At 41.7% G+C, this 24643-nt stretch overlaps 2 protein-coding genes and 1 long non-coding RNA gene across 9 annotated transcripts in view; 2 read left to right on the forward strand and 1 right to left on the reverse strand.

The window, feature by feature from the left end:
* The window catches only part of CTNNBIP1 (catenin beta interacting protein 1), a 35034-nt gene extending 29203 nt beyond the window's left edge, over nt 1–5831 (forward strand). Inside the window, exon 6 of the mRNA XM_066982108.1 lies at nt 3567–5831. Coding sequence (XP_066838209.1) covers nt 3567–3694 — 128 coding nt within the window. The 3' untranslated portion in view covers nt 3695–5831. The remainder of the gene's footprint in view (nt 1–3566) is intronic.
* Nucleotides 1817–24462, reverse strand: LOC106044289 (uncharacterized). 4 transcript variants are annotated; one of them, XR_007164735.2, is made up of 5 exons: nt 24327–24462; nt 22288–22384; nt 22069–22206; nt 12873–13019; nt 1817–1934 (listed from the first exon to the last, which is right to left on the reverse strand). It is a non-coding gene; the product is annotated as an uncharacterized lncRNA (long non-coding RNA). The 4 variants fall into 4 exon arrangements; XR_007164734.2 differs by lacking the exon at nt 1817–1934 and adding an exon at nt 9365–10489; XR_007164737.2 differs by lacking the exons at nt 1817–1934; nt 12873–13019 and adding an exon at nt 17977–18133.
* The window catches only part of CLSTN1 (calsyntenin 1), a 39013-nt gene continuing 38268 nt past the window's right edge, over nt 23899–24643 (forward strand). For 3 of the 4 annotated variants that reach the window (XM_066982094.1, XM_066982093.1, XM_066982095.1), the window contains exon 1: nt 23900–24177. In XM_066982094.1, the coding sequence (XP_066838195.1) occupies nt 24087–24177 (91 nt within the window). In that variant the 5' untranslated portion in view covers nt 23900–24086. Of the gene's footprint in view, nt 24178–24643 lie in introns of all 4 variants that reach the window. The other variant, XM_048067607.2, reaches the window with a different exon arrangement.

Consider the following 24643-nt stretch of genomic DNA (forward strand, 5'->3'; position numbering starts at 1 on the left):
GGCCAATCATTGATAAAGTGCACTAGTAACCTTCCTTTCAGCTCAAGGGTTATCCTTTTAAATACAGTTCACGATCTTTCCTTAACAAATTTTTTACCCTCTTTGGTTCTTGCACTGATTGTCCAACTTCAGTTAAAAGTGCTATATGGGAAATAATATGTTATGAAGTACTGAAGAAATCAGAGAGGGAGCATGCTTTTTGATGATGATATACTTAAAAAAAATAATAATAATAAAAAACACTAGATGTTTTGTTCACAAATTCAGATAACTTTAAAACTGTAGTTATGATTACATTGGTGACAAAGCAGGAGTACTAAAGTTTCTACTTTGTTGTTAGCTTTGGCTGTGAAAGACTGAAACCTGGAATTTCAGACTTTCTTCATCCACTGATCACCATTTAGGATGCACATAGTAATAATGCAGAAGTATTACAGATATTCAAGCATTTTCCATACTTTTATACCATATTCTTTACTGTACTCTTGCTTTTTTTCCTCCAAGTAGAATATAATTTTTCTTTTTTTTCCCTGTTTTCTGGTTGTATTTGCAAGCTGTGTTTGTTCTGTTCCCTTCTCTTCTATTCATAGTCCAGGCAAAAGGCAAGTTACCAGTTCCTTCCACCAGTGACACTGGTATTGAGGCAGTACCACGCGGGCCTAGAAAAGGAGAGCGGGAGCTAGTTAAGTGGGACCTTACTCTTCAGTGATAGCTGTTTTGGTTGTGAAAGCCCAAATGAAAGGCAGAATTCCCGGCGTCCTTTGCCGAAGGCTATTTCTGCTCATCATGTGCTTTAAACTGCTGCATGCCCGCCACACAGGAGCAGCGCTGAAAGCTGAAATTGCTCGGGGCAGGCAGAACCACCGACCAGCAGGCTTGTGGGGTTGCGCCATTAATAGAGAATGAAATTTCCTTTTCCACACCAAACTTACAAGAATACTTGTAAGTATTTTTTTCATGTTCAGCCTGTGGAGAGGGGAGACCTCAGGAAAACAATCGACATCTGTTAAGTAATCCCGCTCATCTCGGTGCTGTGACGTTGCCTGTGATTTCGCTGTTGCCAGGCTGCTCCAGCTGCTCGCGGCTCACACAGCAAAGCTGCTGCAAAGCCTCCCCGGCTCTGGAGGAGGACTCGTGCAAAATGCAGAGGCATAGGTTGTGCTTCATGTGCACTGGCTTTGCTAGTGCTTTTAATTATTGTTACTCCTCCTTCTTTTTGGCACACGTTTGTTTTTGCAGGCTCCTTACGAGTAAAATCCCTCTTTCTGTACAGGCTGGTAGTTGTTATACTTATGCACGTTTAAGAAAAAAAATCAACATGGTAACTTGCTAATTCTGAGCTGGGTTCCAGCACTATATATCATTTATGTTTTGATCAAGGAAAAAACAGTTTGTGGAGGAGATGAAAAGGGAGAAGACCGCAGGGCTTCTGAGTGTTGGCAAGAGGGAACATCAGAGCAGGTTTTGATGTACTTCTATAAAATGTGGGTCCTGCGTAAGAAAAACAAATTACTGCTTGGTCCTTAGTATTTCCTCCTGTGAGTACATACAACAAATAAACTGTGAAGTGTATAAAAATAAACGTAGTTGCATTTCATAAGCATTGATTTAGTTTATAAGGACATTAGCAAGGGGAATTAACAGCCTTCTCTTCCTCCATGTTTTTTGTCACTTTTCCTTCTGTATTGCAACTAGAGAGCAAATCAGATAACTGAAATTTCGGCTGATGTTCATGCAGTCATAAGAGGTGAGGAGTTTTGGTTAGTCCTCTTTCTTTTACCTTGTGTGCAGGTGTATAGGCAAAGTTCCTTGGGGCACAAAACTGAAATCTGCTGCTTGATATGCCTCAAGTGAAAGCCTCTGGAGAGTTTTACGCGCTGATGCTCAATCCAACCTGAATCTGAACTTTCCAAACCTCAGTAAAAGATTTCTTTCTGTAAAAAAAAAAAAGATTTTTTTCTGTAAAGCTGATCAGTTATCTGAATGGCACAGGCAGGCAGTGTTACTTTTGGCATTTCCTACTTTGTTGTCTAATCCTTTAATAGAGGCTTTGAAGGAAACCTTATTAAGCAAAATTATCCCAAGCAGGCCAAATTATTTAATGAAGGCCAAAATGGTCATTTTCAGTCATCTGTTGCACTGAAGTGTCTAAGATCATTTCAACAGAGTAAATAATTTTTAGAAATTATATAAACGGTGACTGGATGTTTCATCATATTTTTCTAATAAGTTAAATGCTGTTACAGGATCTACAGATGAAAGCAAGCATTTACTTTTATCTAACTTTCTCAGGGATCAAGTTTTTACCAGAAATTTAAAATATTGCATTCAGCCCTTCAGGGTTGTTTTCCAGTTCGTGTCTAGACTAGAGATATTGATTTAAATCACTGCTTTGACACTACTGTATGATGTATTTTTATTTCCCTATTGTCCTGAAGACATTTCTCTTGAAGTGCCTGTTAGGCTGTGCTCTATATTTAGGAAGTCCAGAGAGGTGATTTTTTTCCTGGATATCTCAAGGTATCTTTTGAAGAATGAGACCTTAGGATGGAAGGCTCTTTACAAGCCTATATCAGGTATGATTCTTCAGCCATTCAGGACTTTCTACTGTAAAGGCCCACTCAAAAGACCACCCAAGTTTGTAAAGACTTGGAGGTGGTTCACAGGAAGGTAATAGCATCTTTCTGTATTTAGGGGACATGAGTTTTGGTGGTAATTATACACAGTTGATAGCCTCAATTGGAAAAAAAAAATGAACGAAGAAAGTCTGAATTATTCTGGAAAGATTTCTTTAGTGTAGGGATAAAACCATTACTTAGCAAAGCTGTATCTGTTCTCTGGGCAAATGGAAGGTTTCAGTTGGGAAGAAAATACTGTATTTCTACTACAGAATGGAATGCTTACAATATGTGTTAGTTCATAAAAGGTGCTTAAACAATTTTCAGTGAAGAAAATGCAAAAGCCTTTCAGTTGGCCTATTAACACAATTTTTATTCTTATAAGTTAAAAAAGGCAGTAAAAATCATCTAGATGTCACTGAAAAGGACAGGGCGATGCACAAGGCAGTACAATTTTTGTTGAACAGTTGAGTTCCTCATACTTCAGGTGGAAGCTCTATGAGTTTCCTATGCAGTGTAAGAATTTACAAAGCAATGAAACCAGAAGAAGATTATCTCTAAATGCCTGTGGTGACAACCTTGTGATTTTCTATCAAGTCTGTCTTCTTAACAATATTTGGGATCAAGGAATTCTTGGTTTTCTCTATAAACAAACTGATTTCTGTAGTCTTGCAAAAAAAAAAAAAAAAAAGGTTTAAATCTGCTGTTGAAATGTGTAGTCTGCTTTAAGTTCCAGTCCCAGAAAAATAATCAAAAACAAACTTTTATTCTCTCTATGCTCTTTTTACTTTCCTGTTGATTTGGTTTAGCGGATGACGTTGGTAGTAAGGGGATGATTGGACCAGATGATACGGGAGGGCTTTTGCAACCTTTATGATTCTATAATCATGGCACACATTTTGCTGTCATTATTACAGGTGCTGAGGATGTTGTGATGGCATTTTCCAGATCAGAGACAGAAGACAGAAGACAGTAACTACAGGATACCTGAACAACACAGAGCTGGAGAGGACAGTGAGATTCCTGAAGATAGAGGACGATGGCTGAGCATTAATAAGTTCCTTTGCCCACCCTAATTTTTCCGTGGTAGTCCTTCTCCTTTATAATTCTGTTTCCTTTTGCCCAACCCTCAGAATGCATCTCACAGCCATCTATTCCTATAAGTTGTTGCTACTCAGCTGGGCTGTGTTAATTAAGGACAAACCTAAAGGTGTATTTTCGATTGGCTCAAAGGGACAGACTGATTGGCTAAAGGAAGACAATTTTTTAAACTTGACCAATGAAAACCTTTTCTCTCTTATTTTATGTTTTAAAGTAAGTCTCTTGACATCCTACTTCTAAAGAAGCTTTTCATGCTGTGGTGCTTATTTAGGTCAAACTTGTGAATTTGAAGAGGGTTTGATTTGGCTGCGTAGAACTGGAAGCAAGGTGTGATTGGTTGACGATGCAAATGCTTTCTTCAGTTGGCTTGCAGGTGTTTTGCTGACATCGACACTTTCATTGCAGAAAGCTGATGTTTTGGTGCATTGGTTATTACTTTATCCTTACTTGGGGAAAAAACAAATGTGCTTTGCGATATTTATTACATCTATACACGTATACATGCTTGCTTTTTTGTTGTTGTTTTTTGTTTGTTTTTGATTGGCTTTGAAATCACGTTTTTAATTTCCTCTTGGCTGCAGTGTCTCTGATGCCATCAGTTTTTCCATACTCATCTGCTCTGTGGCCTCAAGCTCTTTTGGGAGCATGTGTTGAAAGCATATTCAGTTCAGTAAGTCTACCTGTTTCAGCTGGAACACGGAGATTACCAGCCGTTCTGTGCTTCTGTGTGGGCTGTACTACGAACTCCTGGTCAATCTGGTCGTTCAGGTGGCTTCTCTCTTTGCTTCTGACAGAGGAGCTGTCGTTATTTTGCAGGAATTGCAAGAATGAGATCTATGGCTGTGACATGAATTTGCCAAATTTGTATAGAGAATATGTGAACTTGTTTAAAATAACTATAGTTCCACTTTAACCCTTTAATTGCTGCACAAGACTCGCTCTCATACAAGGGAAAATTATTGATCGATAACTTAAATCCGAGTTTCACGGGGCTTTAATAAGCTAAGTTCCTAGTCACTTGAAAAAAATTGTATGCAGTTTGGTTCCCTGAAACCGCTTGGTGAGTTGGAAATTATCTGGATTCTAGGCTAATACCATTTTCTCTAGGCACTGGTCCCAAGAGGCAGCAGCACTGCGTTAAGCTGTCCGACAGTGAGTGTACAGGTGACATTCAGGTTTACTCTGTTGGTAGTTCCAGGGCCTTCAAGCAGATGCATTTTAAAAGTCAAAAACCTGCCGTGAAATTCCCGAATTGCACTGACTGTTCAGGAATCTGCACATAAAATATCAGAAGCCTAGAATTTCTAGCACTGCTGCCTAAAACCTAGCACTTCATTTTCTCCAGTGTGTGCAGGTGATTTTTACAATACTTCTAGATTTTCCTGTGGTTGCACTGACTTTAAGATGTTTCAAAGCCTATTAAAGCAGAACTCCATTCATTTACCTGTTCTTGGCTCTTTTCATGTGGTTGTTAATTATTTGGAGTAACGATTACAGAATCTGGCTGTGACAACATGACCATTTTTCATGGCAAGAAGTTCTGACGACAGGATGCTGTTACGGTCTCAAAGCGGGGAAAAAGCTTGAAAGAAACCATGGAATGTGTGCAAAAGGAAGAATGGACTTGTGAGCATGAGGAGGGAGATTATCTTGAGCAAATAAATATGAAATGAGAAAACTTGTACGTCTATTTATGAAAAAGTTCCTTTTCGTTCATTTGCGGCTTTGTAAAGTTCAATGTGAAAGTGTCATTGCCCCTGTTGGTTGGGGCTGGATAAGAAGCTACTTTATTAAAATAAACCAGGAACGAGCCCAAATGATTCCTTAAATCTTGACCTTGTTGCCTAAGAGGCACTTTAATCTTAATTTAGTGCAAATGGGGCAGCCCTTCAAGGGTTAATTGAGGGGGATACGTGTGTTTCTGGCTGCTGGCTGGATGAATGGGGTGGATTGTGGTGGCCTGTTGTTGTCAAGCTAACGTGCATCCTCCATGTGTATCTATGGCATTTCTGAGCTGTTGAGTCTTCAAGGAGAAAAGTGAAGTGTTTATGTTGTTCAATCTTTTCACTGAAAAATGTAACTGTTGGGGGGAAAATACAATTTTTAATAGCTTCTCTTGTTTCTTACTGATTTATTATATTGTTAACCTGCCAAATGGTAACTGTTTGCTCTACCCTTGTGGGAGACTTCCAGTCTTGGAGTCCTGAGTAACATGTTGAGAAGGATACATTGAGAAAAGTTAATGTGTTGTGTAACAGCGTGATTTGAGATTCAGAACCTGGAGGAAATCCAGTCTCTTGAGAATATTTGTGCTTTGTTACCTGTGTGCTCCCCAACTCCCCGCAAATGATTTCTTGCCTTTAAACCAGGGCCAGAAGATTTATAATAAAGAGTTGATATATAAATCAGTGAGAAAGTGGAAAATACAGCTTTCCAATGTTCCCCTTGAATTACATTTCAAATTAATTATCTTCCTGCTATGAAAGCTAAATGTCTATTAACACTGTGGAGCCTGGATTAATTGGGAGTTAGAGAAACCTGCACAGAATACATCAGCATGGTTGACTTGTTTATTGCACGTACAAATTTCTCTAGCTTTACCTTTGTGCTTCTGGCTTCTAAGGCGAACTGTTATTAATAAAAGTAAGAAACAGTGTTTTAGAGGTCAGAGATGAGTATAGGACTGGATTGAAAGACATTTATAAACACAAAAAGCTGTATAGTTCAATTACCAACCAAACAGTGCTTAAAGCATTCAGAGAGCATAAAAGCTTTAGAGGCAATTTCCAAAAAAGCACGCATCCTTTGGGTGGTCTTTTTGGGGAAGACATGTTCCTTTTAGATATTTACAATGTGTTGTTACGCTTCTTTCTTCTCTTATCAGGCTTATCATCTACCTCTCCTTTACACGCTGTGTTTTCCAGAGCTTGAGGAAAAGATTTAGAGCTGAATCAGATGCCCCTCTCATCTCTCTCCAGATGGGTAGCAATTGCTGTAATTGTCAGTAAAGGTCATTGTGTCTGTGAGCATTGCCTATTGTAAATGAAAATGAGACTCCTCGCCATTCACATAAGCCTTTAGATTGATTCTCCCAGGTCCTACAATAAACCCTGAAGTAACGCAACGTGTGAGCTGGTGGCGTAGTGACACTTGGGAAGGAACTGTTGCCTGAGAGAGACTGGACCACAAATAAAATAAAATAAGCTTTTTAGAGTTTTTGTTCCTTTTCATATCTAAGGTAAGTAGTCACTGTAAGTTGTCATGTTCTCTTGGCTGTTCAGTGGCCTGTGTGAAAGTTCTTAATGCTTTACTATTAAATCTCTTTCAGTTTCATAAGGCCAGTATTTCTAATTCACCAGCAGCCTAAACAGTTCTGGTGAAGGCTAAAGATTAAATGGCCCATGAAATTCAAAGACCTCTGTCACCCGTAGAAGACATCATCCTAAATAAGGCTTCAGGGTCATATGTGGGATAAATTTCTATAGCTATTGAGAATCCTGTTATAAGAATAGAGCAGTGCTATGTCTGAAGTTATCAGGGTTTTTGTTATACAAGAGGAAAAAAATTAAAGGCCAGAAGATGAAAGCTTTGAATCAAATGTAAATAAAGTGTTAGAGGTTATTTTATGAAAGGTCTACTAAATGCCTGGGCGAGGAGGGGAATAGATGACTTATATTGTTTTAAGATCAGTCCTTCAGCCTTCGTTTTGGTCTCTTCCCTCCTAAAGAACTGTGTGGCAGAGTTGACAGCAAAAAAGGCTGCAGGATATGGGGACCAGCAGAAACCAACAGTGCCATAAGGACAGTTCCTGGAGGTTTAAGAAATCTTCAGTTGCATTCAGTTTCTACCAAAGAAAGAGTAGTGAGTAAGCATTTTTACCTGTTATTCATCAGTAACAAAGGATTCCGAAGCTTAGTTGTTCATAGAGATCTTTTAAGAAGCTTTTTTAAAACTGCAGAATAGTTGTTTTAGGTGTATGAGTAACAGGAGCACTCAAGTGTTGCACAGTTGCTACCTTGGTGGGATTTTTGCTGAATGTGGTTGATTTTCAAATCAACTGACAGTAATACGGCGTATGTCTTGCATGAGCAGCAGCCTCAGCAACATCTGAGTGAAACTGGACCTGTTTGTCATTCAGTGCTGGGGTCAGAGAGGTGTTGTATGCAGGGCAAGTTCTTCCCTGTTCACAACATCACCAGGAAATAAAAATGATTTTTTAAAAAATTTATTTTAGGTGGAATGTTCTCATTTGTTTTAAATTTACTTTCCTTCTGCTGCAGATTAGTATTAAGGATCCTGTCAGGCCTGGTTCAATTATTTCAGTAAACTCATGCAATAAAAATTGTCTCTCACAAAACTAACTTAAATGCATTATAATAGGTCAGATTTTGGTAATCGTGAGCCAGATAGGTATAATGTTGATGGGTATTTGCTGGACAGTCTTTTTTTCTTGCAGCCTCAGGTGTAACATCAGTTTGGTGTGGTGTGTGAATCTTGCGGATTTTGTATCCTGTATATCTGTAACTTCTGAGCTGTAGGAAATAGGTCACTGCATCGCTGTGGTTCTTCCAGATCTGCCCTGGGCTTGCTGTATAAGTATGGCAAGTCTACACATATACCTTGCACTACAGTTTCCTATAACCTTCCTCTTGTTTCTGATGCTTTTCACACTTACAGACGTGGAATTGCTGTAAACAGGCAGGAGCGCTGTTATATAGCAGGTGCCCATACAAAGACAGAAAATAAATCACCTACTCTGTCTTCTGAGCTCTGCTTTCATTTTGTTTGCAGCTGATTTGCCCTAAGCAGAATTCCTGCAGTGTGTCATAAACTATCTGGCTAGTTTCCTTTGTAGCCTGAAGCACTTCAATTTTGGAGATTATTTATTTTGGGAAAGAGTTATTTGGTTGTGATTCTTTTTTTTTTTTTTGGGGGGGGGGGTATCTTTATAACCTGGCTTACTTATAAGCTGCCTCATATATCAACATGAAATAGTTATATGCATGGAGCTTTTTGCTGTCTTGACGCTTTCGGGGTTGACTTTCCTTGCTACTAAATGCAAACCTATGACTAGAGGCCTGTGATGCACAGAAAACAAACTTTTCAGCCTCCATTTAACGCTTTCAATACTATCTTCAACCCAGGTGTGGACTAATGCACCTGTACCTCTCTAGTTTCTCACCTTGGATAGTTATTGCTGCCCTTTTCTAATGGGGTTACAAATGTGGCAGGCCTCACAGGTTCAGAAGATGATCCCTTGACTGGGAGCAGCTGGAGATGCTCAGCCAGTGCATCACAAGCATGCACCCACACCTGCTGTGCTTGTCATTGTTGCACAACACCTGAGCTCTTCAGACTCCCCCAAAGAGGCCATAAATGTTCTTTTTCCAAAGTTGTAAAATACCTCTGATTAACCTGATTACTGTCAGTTGATTGAGCTGACTCTGGAGGTTGAATGTTTCTGTGCTGAGACTCTTAACGTTAGGGACCCGTTCGGCCAAGTTTGTGTTGGAGCAGTATGTAACAGTGCTTCTGGCTCAACTGTTCGGTTCTCAAACCTGAGCAAAGGGTTCCCTGGGTTTGCCTTAGTATATGTGGAAATTGCTGCTTACAGTGTGGTCCACACATTGCTACTTAAAACATATCCCAGTTTTGCAGTGAGGTGAAATTCTCAAATAAAGCCTATAGCTATAACTCAGTACTCACCTGATGTTTGCAATATTCCAGCTAATGTAGGAAACAAGGATGATTGTTTGGAAAATATCTCCCCAGATGAGGAGAATTTTGTGAGATGAGCACGGATAATGTAAGTTCAGATCAAGCCTTGACATAGAGATGCACCGGAATAAAAATGTGGTTTTCGAACTGCTCTCCAGTTGTTCTGTGGGGTTTGTTTTGGTTTTAAGCTGCCACAAGAGCTCAAAAGTTGCTTTTGTTTCCTGCCCTTAGTCTGTTCTTTCAGAGAAGCTAAATGCATAATTATGGTTCAAGACTGCAGAACAACTTGTGACTGGAACTGAGACAATTTAATCATGTTTAGTATGCAAACTGGAGCCCTATGTTCATCTACAGCAAGAAGGGAGCATGGCACTGGATTTAATCTTTGCCTTTATGCTGTAGGATAAGATTGTGAAGGTCTCAGTACAGTGTCACTGTTGTGGGTTTTGTTCTTTAAACTGTGTGAAAGGATGGAAAGTTTTGTAATTTCAGAAGAAAGGTGCTGCTCCAGAAGAGCGCGGCTTTGCGTGTTATTGTATGCATGCACTTATCCCATAAGGCAGGAGAATGCATGAAGTTATTTGATCGTGCAGTGACACAGGAGCTTGTCTTGCTGCTGACAATGCACTGTAATCCATTTTCAGCTTTATGTGTGACCTCCTAATTGAGGGCGCAATGGAAATTGCTTTGAACGTGATTGGAATGGACAGTGGTAGCCAAGCATTTTCCTTCGGTCTTTTGTCGTGTATCTCAAGTGGCTGGAGCAGACTGACATAACTACAATTTTCCTAATCAGTGTCTGTAGTCAGCACTCGAAGTGAGCACCTGATGCCTGGTCACAGCTAGGCACAGAGTTTTCTTCTGCAAGTAGAGCTGTTCACAACAATCTGTACTCCTTTTTACAGCTTTTTTCAGTGCCTAGCTTCTACTAAATCTCTCTGGTGTGCCTGAGGAGGAAGATACAGCAGGTCAGGAATGGATGAATTTCTGCAGGTGGAAGCATAAGAGGAGGATTCTCTGTCACTGTTGTCTTCTCATAAGCTTCTTTGAACCTGGAGAAAGACGGTAATTACACTAGACAGAATCTTAAGCTTTTGACTTGCCTCGCCAGCAGCACCAGGCTTCGCAGTCCCCCTCTAAAAGGAACTGTGCTATGTGCTGGTTCTGTAGCATGCTTAGCTGCTTGTACCTTATGCGTGTGTGATAGAGCCTTTTGTTTTATTCTGGCCTTGACCTTGAGGTCACGGTCTTCTGAAGCTAAGTGGGACACTTGGACTTTATCGTCCTGGCTAGCGTGATCATTTTAACTGCTCTCCCCCACACTCAGTGTATAGATGTCAGAGGATGGAGCAGCACAGGGAACCAAATGAATTTTTTATTTTCAGTGCCATTGTCAAAAAGAGGAGGCAAGACTTAGCTGAGAAGTGCTTAGGTTAACTACATGCCAATAACAAACAGGAAAGGCTGTCTAAGGGTTTACAGACCCCAGAATCAGCGGAGCTCAAATATGGACTCAAATATAGTAAATACTGGACTCCAGCAGGGTAGCACTGCTAGGTACGTAAAGATTCATAGTTCGTGTCCTTCTATATCCTCTCCTGTGTCCTGAGGGATTTAAATAGAGAATTTGTCAGCAAAAGCACCTTGGCTTAAGTCCTAGCAAGATGGATCACAGAGAATAAGTAAGACACACTAAGATCCGAGACCTGGTAGTGCTTACAGCTTAAAGCCAACACCTTGAATTCAACTTGGGCAGATGGAACATGAAATTCAGCTGTGTCTGGCTGTTGTAGAGCAATGCCACAAAAACACGTTAAACACGAGTTCTATTACGTAGATATCACTTCGGGATAGTCTAAAATGACGTACTGACATCCTGGCAGGAGGCGATGCTGCTTTTGTGATCTGATGGATAGTGTTTTCTGCCACCTGGGCAGAAGGAAGAGGTCGTGTGTTTTGTTTCTTGCCTCTTATCTTGACAGAGTGCAAAGAGTTGGTTCCTGTCTGGACCTGAATTAATCTTTATGAAGGTTGTTAACACCATTCTTGCTTAGAGCTACTAAAAAGAGAGGGGGAGCAGTAAGGAGAGAAAGAGATTAAAGGGAAAAACCCAGTAGGTTATAAATGCATTTTCCTCTGTGCTGCAGGTTAAATAATACTCTATGCATGTGAAAGAGATACTGTGATTAAGGAGCTGTCAGGCAGAATGAGAGTTGGGCAAGCAAAGGGAGCAGAGATGCTTGAGGGAAAAGGGTATGAAGATGTTCTAATGCTGAGCTTTTTTGTGCATATCTAGCATGTGATGTATGGCTTTCTGTGCCTTTCACTGAAAAAATGGATATTCTACAGATATTTAGGTTTTTTGCCCTTTGTTGCTCAAGTATCTTTTCCCTCTGGGATGTCTCACTGGTTGCTAGTGACATTATTTTAGAAAATGGTCAAAAACTCTAATCTACGCTGCTACTTCAGGAACAAGGATTAGGACTCTAGGATTCTGTATAATAATGTTGTACTTAAACCATGGCTTTAGTGAATAGAAAAGATGTCACCTCCATTATTTTCCATTCAGGCTTGTTGCAGAAAGACCAGCTCTTGTGCATGTTACTTAGTTTGAGGACTCCTCAGTCGTTGCAGAGCCTTGGGGAGTTTAGCCATCATCATACACCTCCCGTTGAAATCACTGAACACTGGGCACTCGGACTCATTTTTAGATCAGGTCAATAATTATTTGACCTATCCTGAGCTGTATTTTAACGTAGCGTTGCACAGACACCAGTCATTCCCAGAGGCTGCTCCTCGTGCTGCAGAAGTTGCCTGTGTAAGCCGAGCCCCAGACAGGATGATATGCCTGTCTCCTCTCATAAGCTTTTTACTTACGCTCAATGGGTGATGTATCATCGAAGCAGCAGTAAACATGGAAAAACTTGAGTAGTTAGAATGCAGTGCAAAGCCCCGTATTTCTGTCGCTTAACACAGCAGGGGATTTACAGCCCCCCAGTTTCCCTGGCAGAAGACAATGTGTCATTCCCCTTCTTCAGCTGGTTCACTTGTGACTAGTACAGAAGAACAATGCACAGACCAGAAGAAGAAAAGGTAAGAATGCTCGTTGCCCACGCTAAAAATAAGGAAAAACCTGAAATGTGGAAAAGTACAGGTGGAATGGAGATTTGTGGCTGCTGAATGTTTGTCGAGGTGGTAGGGTGGTCCTTCAGGTTGCGTTGGGTCCTGCAGAAAGTGATCGTGCAGCAGTAGGCATGTAACATTTACAAAACAGCTCTCTAGAAATGTTTTCCTTCACTGAGTGGAGGAAAACACAGGGTTAACAATCTGACAGGTACATCAAAGCAGAGCATGATGGGGTGGGGTAATTATTCTAAATCACTCCGATTCGCTTACAGATATTAGACTGGTTGGGAGCAGGGGGGACACCCTTACCTCAGTGCTGAGTACAAACTGCAGTGATGTTGGTTCTGCCAGGTCTTAGCTCTGAGTGTGCATTTGTTCCGTGCTTTGTTAAAACAATACAGCTCTCTGCTGGCTCCCTTCTAAGGTTAGACAGTGCATTCGTGACATGTATCCAGCCTGCAGAATAAGCCACCAAACAGAATTCCGTTAAGTTTTCCTGCTGGTGGTAAGTCGAGGCTGAGACAGCGATACATACAAACCTCTGCTTATCTCCAGTGTGTTCCAAGAACAGCTCCACTTCTTTAAAGGAACCCTCCCACCCCAGGACAGTTTGCTGTTTAGAGAGATAGGGTCAGCATTTAACCTCCTTTCTGTTGCAGAGCAGCAGCTAGCATTAAAAGCAGAAGACAGACGTGTCCTTGTAGGGAGACTGTCTGCCTTGGAGCTCCCCACGGGGAGGCAATCAGCCCCTGCTATTGGCAAAGAGCTCTCACTCACTCAGCAGCATTAATCAGGGTTGACTGTTCCTCTTAATCCTCTGATCCCCTCCATAAGGACGAGAACACAAGCGTCGCGTTTGCGTGTTATGCTCCTCTTCACCAAAAATAGGCCTGGCTCCATGGCTTGCAGCAGGCAGTGATTAGAGGGGTGGGTGATCAAAACATGATTAGCAAATCTGCAATTAGAGTGAAGGCCAGGAGGGCAGTGGCTTACTGCAAGAAAGGGTCACAACTGGTATCTGTCAGAATAGAAATAAATATGTGAAATGGCAAAGGATTAAGCTGCACTCATGTCTGATGAGGCTGTAAATAGACAGGACACTGCCAGGAAGATGCTTGGAGCACTGGAATTTTAGAAAAATAGCAAGTAAAAGGAGTCTGCTCCTGGATCAGATAATTTTTTAAAGGCACTTTTTAAAGCAGCAGAGGTAGTTTATGTAGCTTGAAACACGGACTCAGAAACTGGGACATCTCCATCAATTCTTAATTTTGTCCCAGATGCTTTTTGTGATGGATGTACAGGAACTTCATTTTCTTCAGCAGCTAGACAGTAAAGGTATTGACCATGCCTTGCAGAGGTTTGTGGGGCTTTTAATATATCAACGTGTGAAATGCTGTGAGACTCTGGGAGAAAGCTGTGGACTATTATTGCCAGATAAGATGAATTTGAGCAGGACAAGAGTGGAGAGGAGTTCATATCGGGAAGATCAACAGTTTGTTTGAAACCAGCTGCAGGACAAATAACGGCATGTTTTAGATTATTTTTATTGTCTTTAAAAACTCTGTGTTGTGGAAAATACAGCAACTGGAACTCTGTCTCAGAAGACCTGTTTAGTAAAACCAATCCTATTTTTCTACATCTAAACAAGGCTGTTCACATCAGCTTCAAAGACAGCAGGATCAAGCCCCTTTACAGTGCTTTGCAGGTCACTTTTCTCAGGAGTAGGAAGCATTTGCTTGTAGTGATAAAAAAAAAACCTAATATTGCATGATGAAAATTCACATTACACATTTACGTATCTCAGATCTCCCTGGAACTTGTAATCCTTGGTCCGGGTCCTGGAGTTCAGCTCACTGCTACCAAGGAATATAACTGGCATCTGTGCAAACACTGGGACTTGTTCTCAGGGCTGTGGCTGCGGCATTGGCACCTATTGCACGGCCACACTGAGCATCCATTCAGCACACTGCACAATCAGGGGGAAGCAGCAGCTAATTTGACTAAGGAGCCTTATGTGCTATGGCAAAGAAAAACATGGGCAGCTTTTTTGAGGTCCAGTCAGAACCATTGGGACTTCAATAGTTAGAGCATCTACAAGCTGGGTGACCTATGAATTAACCTGAGTAGTCTTACATTTGTCTGCTACAGAAGGATAAAGAGCTGAGTAATGCTTGTGAGAATTCAAAATGTTCCAGTGGGTGGGGAATTTGAACCTAGCTTCTGATGACATTAAATCACTCCCTTTGCCTGAAACTCTGACCCAGCAAGTCAGCCTCAGATAGATGTAACATGATTTATGTTTTTTTTCCCTTTTTTTTTTTTACAGACCTATTGTATGACATGCATTGCACAACAGGATCCAGTATAAATCTGCTAAATAGAATTGCACAGGGAATAAAAATGCCCTTTACTCCAAATGCTTTGTGCAGAGACAGTTAATGATCCTAGTGTCCTTTATTTGCCTTATTATACATTATTAAAAGATATAAGCATGAAAATGTTTTTAAAAGGCTGGGCTCTGAAGAAAATTTTGGCAATGTGGTGTGAAGAAAAATGCATTCTGGGAATATGCTGCTCCCCTGTCTTTTGAGCAATCAGGTTTTTGAGTCTCTTAGTTACTGCAAGATAGTTTTATTTCATTTATCTATAAACAGTGTACAATTAATCCTAACGGGCTCCTTTCCTATGTCTTCCATAATCTAGTTCCCATCCTGACCTTTCTTCCAGAGTCCCTCATCAGAATGTCAATAGAGTGAGTTTTGGCAATGGGAAGACCAGTGCCGATTGTCTGTCCTCCAGTATTGTTGTGCCTGCTTGCCTTTGTTATTATTAGATTTGGTCTGCTAATTGCACTCAAAGGAAAAGAGGAGAGGCAAGTTTTCCTTCCCCATGTGAATGTGGTAGTATAGTAGTATACTTTCAGCTTCCTGGCCTGGTGACAAGGACTGGCAAGGAGTAGTACTGAAGAAAGAATCAAATATTGAATTATCTGTTTTTCTGGCATTCTGCTGTTCCTAGTTCCCTGTGCCTTACAAAGGTCCCCAAGCTACTTTCAGCACAACTGTGAAGACTAAACATTTGATGCAGCTGAATGATTGCTCTTAGAAGTGTTGTACATTTTCAGGGGGAAAAAAATCAACATTTGGGCAGGAGAGAAAAAAGCAGTTTTGCCGTATGTAGCCTTTTAATTTTTTATACAGTTTATTGAGGCCATGAATACCAGAAAAGAAAATGTTGAACATGATAGCTTTTATCTAGGCTGGGGTGTTAGGAGTTTTCCCATCTTTACTCCAAATCTATTCTCAAGAAAATGCAGATAAATCTGGACTTTTTGGGTGCTTATATGCTGAAAGTCAACAAACAGTCAAGTAGGAATCTTGATACTTTTGTGCTCTTGCATAATATTCTTGGTTCAAATATTATTGAATAGTATATTTAAAATATCAGTCTTCACGCACCTTAAGGTTGGTTTGGAAATGGGACTGTCTGTTTGAGATATATACGGTAATTTAATGGTAGGGAACTTATAAATGCTGCCTTCTTAATTAAAATAATATTCAGAATTTCTAGAGAAGCTTTTGTACTAAGATCCTGAAGTACTTTACAAACGTTAGTTAATGAAGTCTTACTACATCCTTGTGGAATAGGCGAGTGGCATTAAATTGAGAGGATAAATGAGGCATAGGGAGATTAAGGGACTTGTCTGTGGGTAGAATCAGTCAGTGGTGTCATCAGGAACAGAACACAGCAGCCCTGTCCCCTGCTTCAAAACCTTACTTTTGTAAATACTTCCAACTAAGAGCTCTGTGCTATCTGAATAGGGGTCAGTACAGTTGGGTTCTGAGATCAGTTTCTGGTGGTTTTATTTTTTGGTCTGGATAGAAATAATGATGACAACTGTCTTTCAGACATCCCCGATAGATAATTTTGGTCTACTAGTCAACCATTTAAAATAAAAAATACTCCAGATGGTGTTTTCGGGAAAGGCAGAGCAAGCTTTTTCAACACTGATATTTGCCTGCTGAGTTTTTATTTCTTTTCTTCCCCAAGGGACACAAAGGCAATGCAGTACAATAGGGAAAAATAAAATAAAAACAGTAATGGAAGCAGACACAGTTAAAAGCAATTTGCAATCATAAGCTTCAGGTTTCCTTATGGGTAACACTTGTCCCAGGTAGCAGTAAATAATGAATGCCCACTGCTGTCTCTGAGAAGGAGTGAGTGACATTCATTCTGGCGTGGGACACCTCTGTTTCCTGCACCCAGAAACATATTGCAGCCAGACCCACCAGAGATCTGGACCCAAGGGATTTGGGGAGGAGGGAGGGTGCTAGACAACATACTGTGGAGTTTCTGCCCTGTTGTGGGAAGACAATATTTTGTTCGTCCTTTTCCTCCTTCCGCAGACAACCACATACAGAAGGAAAAATAAATCTTTCCGCAGTGGGGCTTTTTTGCCCATAGCAGCATCTGTGACCTAGTGGAAATTCAGATGTGTTTTTATAGAAAGCTAGGGAGAAACAGTAACTTATTTTCAGAGGAACAATAATTTGTCCTAAGGGGAAAAAGTATCTTTTACATGTTTGTGTGGTACCTCTACACCTACTTAATTTAGTCAAAAAAAAGCTACCCACCTTATTGTCTTACAGTAGTAAGTGTGCATTTTTTTTGTTGTTCCTTAATGTTTTTCAGGAATATCCTCCCTGATGAATGTTCATTTGTGGGCGATCTGTGCAATTGTAAACCATTTTGGCTGAGCCTTTGTTGTTCCTCTTTTCTTTTTTTTTTTCTCAAAACGTCATTTGGTTTAGTGCATGTAAGCTGGAGATGAAAGGTCTTGCTAACAGTGAGCCTTTGAACAGCAATAACGTTGCTGGAAGAGCTGTGTGTGGAAGTGCTGGTCCTGTCCTTGTGGCCCTGCTGCTTCAGCCGCTGGTTACGATGCTGCACACATAACTGGAGGCTTGTAATTTGGTTTCCCTTTAGAAGCCTCTGAGATGGGCTGCAGCCCAACAGGAGAGCATCTGCTTTTCATTTTGGTGAAGAATACTGCTGGACCTTCTCTCTGTAAGCTCACTTAAAAACCTATAGCTTGGTTTTATTAATATGTAATAATTTGGCTTCTTTTACCTATAGAAAATTACTTATCTTAATAAAGTGGAAGAATATTGTCTAACGAAAGAGGAAAATAAAGAGTATAATTGTGTTAATTACCAGAATACCAGACATGTAATTAATATGCAAGAGGAACAAAGAGCAAATGTACTAATAGCATATAATTGGACTTAAACTACACCCTTGGTAGAAGTCTCTGCAATGGAACTCTTGTGTTTGTGCTCCTTTTCAAATTAGCAATAAAGAATAAATTAACATCCATTTTCTTGCTCGTATAAAGGCAGAATCATATTGTGGGGCAGAGTAATGAATTCAGAGAATGCCTTTACATTCCCATATGGCTCTTAGGGAGGGGAGTACTCACGCACAGAGTCTCCTCCTCTTCCTCGCAGGAAAGCAAGCAGAGAAGAGGAAAATGTCATTGTATGACCAGATGTTCAATGAGTACCATGATCCTAAAGAATACAGAAAATCTGCAAGCTGAGTAATTTAAGCATCATCACCAGTATATGGTGCAAATACTGGAGTCTTTTCACAAATGTTAGCTTATCCATCCATACTTTTATATGTGATATGTTACTTTACTATGTCGTCAGATAAAAAATACGTAGGGAAAGAGTTAGTCCCTGACCCAGGGGGGGCAATTTGTGAAAGAACTAGAAAGGCAACCCAAGATTCTTAACTTTTTTTTTCCCCAGCATAAATCATTCAGTTTTCTGTGTAAGTGAGGAAGTTAAAGCAGTTGTTAATGTGGATATAGCACACTATGGTGATCTTCAAAGCAGGTTAGCACAGTAAACCAGCGTAGAACCACAGGAGTCCTTGTTTTTTATGGACATACATTCTAGAAAGGCTCATCCAGAGCACCTGACTTTAATTTTTTATTTTATTGAGTTGGAGGATGATTAGTATATGTATTTCTGCCGCCTGTTTCACTTGCTGTCTCCCTCTTTGTCTTTAGCAGTGCCTTACTAAGCTTATAAATAATTTATTTAATGCTATTTAGAGGCCATGGTGATTTCAGGGATTTAGGAGGCCCCAGTACCCCTTGAAATAAAGAAATCAGTCTTTTAAGAAACAGGTCCATTTTCATTCAGACTTCACTCTTCTTTATCTATCACAACTTAAAATAGCTACTGTGGTACTATATGCAAAGGCCCATGTTTAAAAAGCATAAATTTTCTTGAGGGCCTTCAGTCAAGTATGGCTTTTTACCTAAGCACTTGAAAGCCTGTCTGTCTGCGTGTGGTTCAAGGTGTTTCAAGGTGTTATGGTATTTTTTAACATTACCTACGCTCTTTGTGCTCTGCTTTCCTAAATATGCAAATGACGAGCCTAGAAATTGTCTTATTCTATTGTAATGCACCTGTCATCACAATATCTGCACACCTGCCTTTCTACTTCACAGAAGTATTGTGAGAGTGCATTAATTAACGCTTGTAAAATGCTTGGAGATCCTAGGATGGTAGGTGCTAATGAGTAGTAAAATATTATAATCACGTTGCAGAATATTCAGTCTCTCTCTTAGTAAGGAAAGACTTGCATCTTTCCTTCATTGCTTTCATGTTTCTAGATGTATATTTTTCAATAGTAAGTCTAAATGGGAAAAAAGGGATAAACAAGGTGGAAAGATTGCTAACGTTGATGGTTTCCTTGTGAGGAAGCTAGTGGTTTTTATGTACTTCTTTGCTCATTGAATTTTCTTTTTGTCTCTCTGATAAACCCATACTTCAATGGCTTGTTGAGAATTCTCTGAATGTTCAGAAATGTCAGGGGAGAAGATTTGCTTCTTCAGATTGCCAGGGCCTTCATTTGCATCCCCTAAATCAATTCTCACACATGATCAAAGCAGTTCTGGAAATGTTCAAGCGTGGGGAAAATCAGTCCCCTAATTCTTTTCTCTCTAATATATACAGTCAGGTTCCAAAGTGTTAAAGAAAAAAGACAAAATCATCACCCACTAAATCTAAAAGCACATGAATTAAATGCCTTTTTATGGTCAGGGGATTGCAACTCTGTGTATTAGGGACAGCAAGGCTAGAAAAGATGCAGTAGGTCATCTGTGTGTTTTCTTCTCAAGCTAGTAGGGGCATTGCTGTAGCATTCTGTTGTGGAATGACCCAAAATATGCCACTTCTGCCTGTTGCCTTATGAGAAGCACTCTGGTTTCATACATCTCTCATTGTGAAGAATGAATTTTTGATATTCACCTTGAATTTTTGTTGTTGTTAATATCATCCTAGCTCATTCTTCCTGACTCAGTCTGGTAAAGCCATATCAGAATCACAAAATACTAGAATTTAAATTAGCAAAATGCCTTGGGATTCTCCCATTGTTTTCTCCGGTGGGAATGGGGGGGAGCTAGAGTGAAGGAGCTGTAATGCAGATTTTCAGAAACTGGTCAGCTGTTGCCTTCATGTAATATTTTTGCTTGGCTATGCATGCAACTCTATCATGAGCCTAATTACATTGCAGCGTAGTCTCTATAGCAATTAGTCCCCTTTCAGAACTGGTTTCAGGGCAGCTGTGATAAAGCAAATGCTCAGTAGAGGAGATAAAGCTAGGTTCTGAGTTCTAACTTCCCATTAAAAGCAGTCATAATCTGGAAGCAAACTAGCATGCATACATTAATTGAAGTATTGAGACAAAAATCAACCCACAGCTAGTTCTAGCTTCTTTTTTTAAAGTCTGGACCATTTTTTGTCAACCTAGTTCTGGACTGTTTGAAGTTTGGACCCTTTCCTCACAGCTCCCCTTTGGAACAAGGGTCCAGGTCTAATATCTAGAAATACTGGTGCACGTTCTAAGTGTATTCAGAATTGGGTACGAGCCTCAGCTGTAACAATCAGATCCAAATGTTAACTTCACTGAGTATGCCTCGCTTCTCTAGATATGGTATGCACCAGCTTCCTTTAAGTAGCAAGCAGACATAGGCATTCATTTTTACCTATCACCTTATCTTTTCATTTCTGGCTGCTCAGCTCCATTCTGACAAGTGCAATAAATATGTGTCCTCCTGGGTCCTTGCAAGCTGGGCATTAGTCACACTGTGCATTTCAAGGACATCAGTCCAATAGTTTTTCAGCTGTAACAGAAAACATGTTCTGCCAGGAGCCATTTGTTCCAGTTTTGTTGCTTACTAATAAAATCAAAATCAATGGGGTTTTTTTGAGCTTGAGAAGCAGGTCGGAGAGTAGGAGGGAGATAGGTGGTGAAAATGAAGGTGCTGAAGTTAGTTCTGCGCGTTTCTCTGAAATAATGGCATGTGGCATTTCAGAGAAAAGTGAGAATCTCTGTCAACTTGTGAAATGCAGTTACCTGTGGCAAGCAGTGTAGCTATTGTTTAACAGCAAATAGGACTGCTGCGTGGTGGGCTTCACGGGCAATTTAATTCAAATTTTGTTTTGTAAAATAAAAGGTAGGTATTTGAGAGGCTGTTGTATTTGCTGTACTTATGGAGTAAGTGCCAATGGAACATTAGCGGTGACATGGATCAGTTTTAATTTGTTGTCTCTGCCACGGATGGAGTACCCATACTATCCATGTCCTCAACCACTGAATTGCCAGTTCAAACCAGTTAGTCATCTAACTAAACAAAATTATCTAACTGAGCTTAAAATACAGGGTAAAGAATTATTGGCTTTACTGAATCAGTGCCTTAGTCACAACTGACTCGGAGGAGTTTTGCTCAGAGGGAGATGCAATCAATGCCTTCTCCTGCCTTGGAATTTTCCCAGTTTCATCATGACTGATTTAGCTGATTAATTTCTCTGAGCTGATAGTGTCATTGTACAATCAACAAAGCATTCCTGGACACACCATTTATTCCCTTAAAAATGTCTCCTCTTTCTAGTTCTGCAGAATCAGAATCATTTAGATGAGTCCAGATGGTAACACTGAAGTCCCCTTCTTGCTACGGTCAAGTGTAGAGCCATTTTCCCCACATTAATGCATTATACAGACAGAGTGGACTATGGAGCAAATTCAACAATTTGAGATCTATCTTCTCTGCCATACCTAATGAATCTAAGTTGCTCTACAGTTTAAAGGTAAAAAATTGTTATTTTGCAGAAAGTGTTAGCGTATGTGATCGTATGTATTTGTATGAGAGCTGGCCACTGACTTACAAGCCTTCTTCAGATACTATCATATTGATATTCAGCCTTGGTTATTCCTAATCCAAATCTAGTACTTGGGCAAAAGAGGTGTTATATTGTGAATTCACTAGCAGGCAATCATTTTAACTGATGACCTCTTGCCTCACAAATCTTTACTCATAGGGGTGTTTTATTCCTCACGCACGAAGTCGATAAGGCTAGTCTGAGAGTCATACTGAGCTGAACAGCCCTTCTACTCTTCATACAAAAGAAGAATACATGATGTAGCATACCATCAGCTGAAGCTGCGTTGGCAGAATGTAAAGACTCAGCTATCTGGCAACAGATGGGCTGCAGGCTTCTTCTGACACGATCTGCCATCCAGCATATGTTAGGCTGAGAAATCAAGGGGTTTTAGACTGAGGCTTTACCTTTAAAAAAAGAAAATGTCTTAGCTGTTGAGAAAGCGGGTTGCATATATCATACAGGCAATGAAGTAAATGTGGACTAACCTGGTTGCTTGGTGAAGGGACAGGTTCATAGCACAGGATAGTAATTGGGGCACTGTTCACTGTAGTGTACCACACTCTGTCTCTTGAAATTCCTTTTCTGCGCAACAAACATTCATATTAGCAAATGTGTTTAAGGTACAAGATGGCTGGAATTAAGGATGGAAAAACCCTTGTTGGGGGCAGAACAGCTCATCTTTTGTGTATCTGCATGCACTGTCTTGCCAGTTTTACATCTTGCTGCAGACCAAATCCTGTCAACTTGCTGAGACCTCGGGGACTGATCAAGGACCGTGAATAAGTGGGCTTCTCACAGTTGGTTGGCCGGACCCCCAACTCGAATTTGGGGTAAACAGCGAGCAGAGAATGCGAACAGCACCGGGCTTGGCTTGGGGGAGTGGGGAGAGGAGGGTCTAGAACAGATCAGACTTGGTATTTAAATCACATGTTTTAAAATAAATACCACATTTCTAGGATCTTGAACATTCTGGATTTTATTTTTACCTCACTGTGGGAGTGGAATGGCTAATAGGTACAAAACATGAGTAGTCATATCTAATTATAAAATAAGTTGGTTGCATTTTAGCTGTCAAAACTCTAATCGTGGTAAGGCATTTCTTCTTTTATTGAAGCATTTTCAAATTGAAATTTTTGACTAGAGAGCAAATAACCTTTCTGTTATGGGAGAGGTTGTATAATTTAATTATTCCTGTGAACTGTCTTGACTTAGATAGTACTTGTAAATGTTTCCAGCTAGAATTAAGAGACCTCTGCACTGTTAAAACTCAGTAAAACTATGGCAAAAAAAAGGTTTCTCACTATGCAGAGGGTTCACCCAAACGGCACGCGCTGCCCTCGCTCCATTTGCGCAGGGTTCGCGCTACGTCACGGGCCCGTCATTCCCTGCAGCGTGTGTGCAGTGGGGATGAGCACCAAGGAAAACCTCGCAACGTCAGCCCCCGGCTCTAAAAATGTTCACCCGGAGAGGCGTGCAGTGGTGCACTGAGGTGCGTATGTGGCTGAAAGAGACAGATCTCTGCAGGACTGCAGTTCTACGGCCAAGAAACCAGAGCAAGAAGGTGTGTGTGTGTGGCTCCAGGTGCTGGTTTGCTCCCTGCCTCCAGGTGTGGAGGGTTTGTGCATCCTGCCCGTGGCAGCACCGCTCACTTAGCAGGAGGAGAAATAAACAGCTTTTTCTTGTTTCTTTTTTTTTTTTTGTAAAATGATCTGTGTAAAAAAAGATCTGTAAAAGAATTTAAATGGCTCTATGAAGGTTTTAACTCTTCCTCGAGTGTTGGGGTTTCTAATCAGTACTCAGCTGTGCATCTTCAGCGGGGCATCAGCCCCTTTCCCTCTAGGTAAAGTTCAGCTGTGCAAATAAAACCCCAAACACCCCCCACCCCCCCCTACCCCCCAAAATAGACCAATAAACCCCTAAAAAAACGCTCCCGGGGGCAGGGCTGAGCTCCTTTCCGCCCCCCGGCCGCCCCTCACGTAGGCTCTCCCGTATCCCCTCCCCCGCTTGGTAACGGGCTGGGGGGGGGGGGGTGGCGGCCGCCATTTTAGGTGCCGCTCGCGGGGCGCCGCGGCAGCGAGGCGGGGGAGGGAGGGAGGGGAGGAGAGAGCCGGCGAGCGGAGCGGGGCAGCGCAGCGCTTCTCCTCCCTCCCCTTCCTCCTCCTCCTCCTCCTTCTTCTCCTCCTCCTCCTCGGGGCCGAGCCCTCCGCACAGCGGAGCCCGGACCAGCGGGGGCGCCACAGCCGCCCCGCCAGCCGGGGGTGCCCCAGCACCGCTCGGCGCTGCCATGCCGCCGCTCCGCCCGGGCATGCCGCCGGCCCCCGCCCGCTGCCTGCTGCTGGCCGCGCTGCTCTGCGGAGGAGCCGGGGCCGCTCGAGGTAAAAACAGAGCCCGGGGGGAAGGGGCGCGGTGTCCTTGATCCCCTCGGTGTTGCGGGAAGGGAGACCGGGGGGGGGGGGGTGGCTCGTTTTGCACCTGCGGCGGTGTGCGTGGGGGGTATCGGGGGAGCATCGCCCTCCGTGCTCACCTTCACGGCGCCGTTCCCCCAGCCCTTTTTCCCTCCCCGAAGGTCAGCCGGTGGCCGTTATGTAACCGTAACGGCCGCCCCCAGCAGCCCCCCAAGCCCCGGGGGGGGGTCACTTGTTGCCGGGGGATGTTTTTGAGCTCTCAAAATGCGGCGGGGCCGCCGGCCTGCCCTGTCCCGGCGGTGTGTGCCAGAGCCCGCACGGGGTTTGGGCTCCTCGGAGGGAGCCTCGGCGGCCGAGCGAGGGGGAAAGGGGAATAAAACACCTCAGGGAGCCCCCGGGGAGCCTAACCTTCAGGGTTACATAAAGAACGCTTGTT

This window comes from Anser cygnoides, chromosome 23 (assembly GCF_040182565.1).
Source record: "Anser cygnoides isolate HZ-2024a breed goose chromosome 23, Taihu_goose_T2T_genome, whole genome shotgun sequence".
Taxonomy (NCBI): Eukaryota; Metazoa; Chordata; class Aves; order Anseriformes; family Anatidae; genus Anser; species Anser cygnoides.